Source organism: Tupaia chinensis, unplaced genomic scaffold (genome assembly GCF_000334495.1).
Source record: "Tupaia chinensis unplaced genomic scaffold, TupChi_1.0 Scaffold000286_1, whole genome shotgun sequence".
Classification (NCBI taxonomy): domain Eukaryota; kingdom Metazoa; phylum Chordata; class Mammalia; order Scandentia; family Tupaiidae; genus Tupaia; species Tupaia belangeri.
In genome coordinates, this window is record NW_006159770.1 from 200,741 (window position 1) to 205,864 (window position 5,124).

The 5,124-nt window shown below is 58.0% G+C and overlaps 1 protein-coding gene across 3 annotated transcripts in view; it reads right to left on the minus strand.

Moving 5' to 3' along the window:
* The window catches only part of GP6 (glycoprotein VI platelet), a 9,666-nt gene that overhangs the window by 3,941 nt on the left and 601 nt on the right, over positions 1-5,124 (minus strand). For 2 of the 3 annotated variants that reach the window (XM_027772583.1, XM_027772585.1), the window contains exon 3: positions 3,853-4,137. In XM_027772583.1, coding sequence (XP_027628384.1) covers positions 3,853-4,137 — 285 coding nt within the window. Of the gene's footprint in view, positions 1-2,560; positions 2,872-3,852; positions 4,138-5,124 lie in introns of those variants that run through there. The other variant, XM_027772584.1, reaches the window with a different exon arrangement.

Here is a 5,124-nt window from a genome sequence, read left to right on the forward strand (position 1 = left end):
CTCTCTCCCCCTGCCTCTCTCTCTCTCCCTCTGCCCTCTCTCTCCCCCTGCCTCTCTCTCTCTCCCCCTGTCCTCTCTCTCTTCCCCTGCCCTCTCTCTCCCCGCCCCGCCCTCTCTCTCTCTCCCCCCTGCCCTCTCTCTTCCCTCCCTGGCCCTCACTGGACTGTCGTGGCTGTCCAAAAGCACATGAAAAGCACCCTGGCACCCTCTGAGGCCACCAGCACCGACACCCCTGTGCTGCCTCCCAGCTTTCCGGCCTCAGTTCTGCTCCTCCTTCCAGATTCTGAGAGCCACGACCCCACTTCGTCCCCAGAGCAAAACTGGCTCCTGCCTCCTGGGAGTCGGTGTGGAGGTAGCAGTGTGGCCTAGGTGTGGGGGAAGGGGGGCATCTAAGAAATAAGACAGCCCATGGGACCAGCAGCTGGCGTAATGGTCACGTCACTGGACTCCCATGTAGTTGACCGTGGTTTGAGTCCCTAACCCAGTGGCTTAAACTCATGCCAGGCGCGTGTGCGTGCGTGCCCAAGATCCCGAGAGGAGAGGGGAGGAGAAGGGATTGCGGCGTGGCCATCCCCCCGGGGGGTGATTTCTCACTTCCTGTCTCTCTGTCTCTCTCTGTCTTTCTGGTGAGTGCATGCGCCCTTTAGCAAAAAAAGAAAAAAGAAAAGAAAAAAAGAAAGAAGACAGCCCTCCCCACCCTGCCCTTCCCCCACCACCTGCTGGTCCCAGCACTGCCTCCTCGAACCCACAGTGCTCGCCACAGTCACACGTGCATACGCTGATGTGTCTGTGAGTAAAGACTGCACGCTTGGGACCAGCAGGTGGCATAGTGGTTACACCGCTGGACTCCCACATGGTTCACCGTGGTTCAAGGCCCAAACCCAGCAGCTTAATACTCAAGCTGGGCACATGTGTGTGCGTGCCCAAAATCCTGGGAAGAGAATGGAGGAGAAGGGACTGTGGTGTGGCCGTCCCCCAGGGGGTGACTTCTCACTTTCTGTCTCCCTGTCTTTGTCTCTCCAGTGACTATATACACCCTGTAGCAAAAATCTCTCTTATAAAAAAAATAATTAGAGGGGCCAGCAGTTAGCGTAATGGCTATGTCGCTGGACTCCCACGTAGTCAACTGCGGTCCGGACCCGGTGGCTTAAAACTCACGCCGGGCGCGTGTGCCCAAGATCCTGAGAGGAGAATGGAGGAGAAGGGATTGCAGCGTGGCCATCCCCCCCAGGGGGTGATTTCTTGCTTTCTGTCTTTCTGGTGAGCGCCCACACCCTATAGCAAAAAGCCTAAAAAAAAAAAAAAAAAAAAAAAATTAGATTGTACACTTCGAATGGGTAAATTTTTTGGTATGTAAATCATACCTCGATAAAGCTGTTAAAAAATAAGTTTATCTGAGTGAAAAGACCCGTGCACTTATCAATGGTTCATTAAGCACCTACTGTGTGCAGGAGACTTTCTCAGTGCTGGGCAGGGCTGTGAGCCGAGGCAGGGCGGGCAGGATGGGGCCTGAAACCAGCCCGAGGCTGAGATGTGAGAAGCCCAGCAGGCAGCGGTGGCGCTCTGCAGGGCCGAAGCCACGGCACCACGGGCGGGGCGGCGTCAGCCTGAGCATGCACACGCAAAGGCTCCAGTCCAGGGTCCCAAAGAGCTGGAGGGCGGGGGGGGCTGCAGCGTGAGGACACGCCAGGGCGCCTCGGTCTGCTCGCTCTCATGCATGTGCACACACTCTGTCACGAATAAAATCAACTTTCTAAAAAGACGGTTTTGTCGGGCCAGCAGCTGGCATGGTAGGGCGTTGGAGTTCCACAGGGCTGACCACGGTTCAAGGCCCGGGCCTGATGGCTTCCTTTCTCACTTCCCTTCCTCTGTTCCTGTCTCTGGTCAGATTAGAAAACAAGTAATCGCGGGTTGTTGGGTGACCCTGAGCCGTGAGGAACCAGATGGTGCTGCCCTGCAGGCTGAGTGTCCTCTGCAACGCCCAGGGGCCGGCTCTGCTCCCACGAACCCGTGGTCAGACCAGCTCAGGTCTCCGCATCTCTCCAGGACCAGCCTCCCTGGGTGGTGGAGAGCACAGCCACCTGTCACCACGCTGGTCCCCAGGCTGCCTCTCTCCACCGGGCCAGAGAGAGGGCTGTCGGCGCCGTGCTCCTGGCCTGCTTCCAGCTGCTCCTCCGAATCCTTGCTCTGCGGCGGACCCCTCCCGGCCACGGCCCTCGCTCTCCGTAGTCGGGGTCTTGGACAAGCTGTTACTGACGCGGTCACGGGGATGCATCGCGGAACGCTGCCCCGGGCCTGTGGGCACGCAGCTCTCCCTTGGCGGGCTTTGCCGAGTTGGCTCCCACGGCGTGGGCGTCTGCACAGCATCGCCGCCGGGGGGCGGGCACCCACCTTTCGGGTGTGAGGCCTCGTGGCCTGACCGAGCCTCGGTGCCTTGCTCGGTTGTGCTGTTCGGCCCCGGTAAGGAGGAGGTCGCAGAGAAGTTCACCGAGGACAGGTCCCTTCTCCTAATCCCACGGTTACTTTCAGAATTGAATTACTGAAGAAAAGGTTTGAAAGGTATCCAGAATTGGGGGGCCGCGTCCTGTATCCCAGCGGTTACTGGGCTGTCCCCACCGTCTCGCAGGCCTCATGGTGTAACTGGACCTTACGCAGCTTTGCTGTGGAGCTGGTCCGTCTCTTGAAGAGAATCAGCGTGTTCCCGTCAGAACGCGATCGAAGTCCAACACGTGTCCTGGGAACCGTGGCCGAGGTGGGCAGTGGGGGACGTGGACGCCGCGAGGAGACTGCTGGAACGAGGTCCTGTGTAACTCTGGAAGCTTCCCTTCTCCTCTGTCATACCAGCTCCCGAGGGCCACGTGTCCTGGGGAGCTTAAATGAGGGACTGCTGACACCACCGGGAAGGACCCCTCCAGGCGAGGAAGAGAACCTTCGAGAGCTTCTGAATATGGAGGACTGCATTTAGGGAAGAGGCCCGCCCTGCAGACGTGTCAGAATGCTACAGATCCCGAACCCAGATGTGGGGTTTAAACACATGATGCGTGTCCTGAAATAACCTGCCCACGAATGTCAAATGATAAGAAATAAGTCATCTTCCCACTATGGGAATCTCTAATGTGAAAGTGTATTCTAGAAAAGAAAGGTTTTATAAAATAAAATAGTTATAATTTTAAAAACAATAATAATAATAATAAATAAATAATTCTCTTTTTAAGAATTATTTAATTCCATTTTTTTTTAATTTGACCCAAGAGAGACAGAGATAGAGAGACAAAGAAAGCAGAAGCTGCCACGTCCAGGACTCGGACTGCGGTCGACCATGTGGGATCCAGCGCTTCACCCACCTAGTCACCTGCTGGCCCAATGAACAATTCTTTCCAAAAACCTTTGCTTTGTCTTGGCAAGCACACTCCGCGGCCCTGGGAATAGCGCCCGCCCCCCCCAGCCCGTCCTGCCACGGAGCCTTCTCAGCACGGTGCCCCGAAGCGGGCCTCGGCCCTGCAACTGAGGGCGGGCCGTGGGGCCAGACGAGCAGAGGAGGCTCTGAAGTGGAGGAAGGGACGGCCCCAGAGAGGCCAGGACAGGGAGAGAAGTGGCCCTGCCCGGGCACTCCCCAGGAGCCAGCCCTGCCCAGGCCCTTGTCGGACTCGCGAGACCCCACTGGGTTCTGACCCCCAGAACAGCACGGAGGTCAGCGTGCGCCCTCTCAGCCAGCAAGGCGGCGGCCATCTGTCCTACCGCGAGGGGGCACTGCCACCCCACGCTGCTGGAGTCTGGGGCTGCCCGGCCTCCCCTGAGCTGCCGGGGGTCTGGGGCTGAGGAAGGACGCTGTGGCCTGCACCTAACCCTTACCTGTGACCGTGAGCTCCAGGGGGTCGCTGGGGGCCGACCACAGGTACGGGGACTTGCTGGAAAAGCTGTAGCAGCGGTAGGTGCCCCCGACGGCGGGCGTGACCGCGCCGAGGGAGAAGTCGGCCTCGTACCACTTCCCGGGCCTCTGGGAAGTCCTCGGGTCCCCCTCCTTGTACAGGGCAAATCGGTCAAAGCCATACGTGGCCCGGCACTGCAGAGTCACGCGGCCTCCCGGGGACACCTCCGTGCTGGGGCGGGCCGAGAGGGACGGCTTGTCGAAAGCTCCTGCGGGAGAGAGCGCTGTCCGAGGCTGCGGCCTGGCCTGACGAAGGCTGCCTCCGTCCCATCCAGAAACAGTAATGTTCTCAGGACCAGCAGCTGGTGGCTGGGGCGTGTCGCTGGACTCCCATGTAGTCGACCGTGGTTCGAGTCCCGGACCCAGTGGCTTAAACTCACGCCGAGCACGTGTGTGTGCGTGCGCAAGATCCCGAGAGAATGGAGGAGAAGGGATTGCGGTGTGGCCATCTCCCCTGGGGGTGATTTCTCGCTTTCTGTCTCTCTCTGTCTTTCTGGCAAGCACACATGCCCTATAGCAAAAACCTCTCAAAAAAAAAAAAGAAAGAAAGAAAAGAAAAGAAAAGAAAGAAAGAAAAAAGAAAGAAAGAGCAATACTCTCAGCAGGCAGCAGGCCACAGACACCACTGCGGGACGCCGGAGCCTGTGGGAGGTCCAGGTTCCGAGCCCAGGTCCCCTGTGCACCCTGTGTCCCCGCTGGTTGGAAGCGTGAAGAGACCTCGGCAGGGGCTCGATCATAAAAATAATAAATAAAAGAAGCTGTTTTAGAACTGTGATATTGTGTTCATTGTGGATATTTTTGGAACTGAGTTTTTCTTTTTCTTTCTTTCTTTTTGTAAGGGTTATGCCGCGGGGTGCGCATGCGCTCGGGAGAGAGACAAACGGCGAGAGGGAAGTGAGAAACGGCCCCAGGGTGGATGGCACGCGCAATCCCTTCTCCTCCTAGGATCTCCGGCACCCACACTCCCGGCATGATTTTCAAGCCAGCAGGTCCAGGACTGGAACCGCGCTCAGCCGTGTGGGAGCTCAGCACCTTAACCACCGTGCCACCTGCGGGCCCCAACGTCTACTTTCTAGAATTGCATGGAAATGTTGTCAACGCCGACACCACCCCTCAATGTAGCTTTGAAGGCCAGAGCCCCGCTGGCCTCCCCAAGCCCGGCCCTGACGGGGTTCGACCCACGGTCCGCAGCCGCG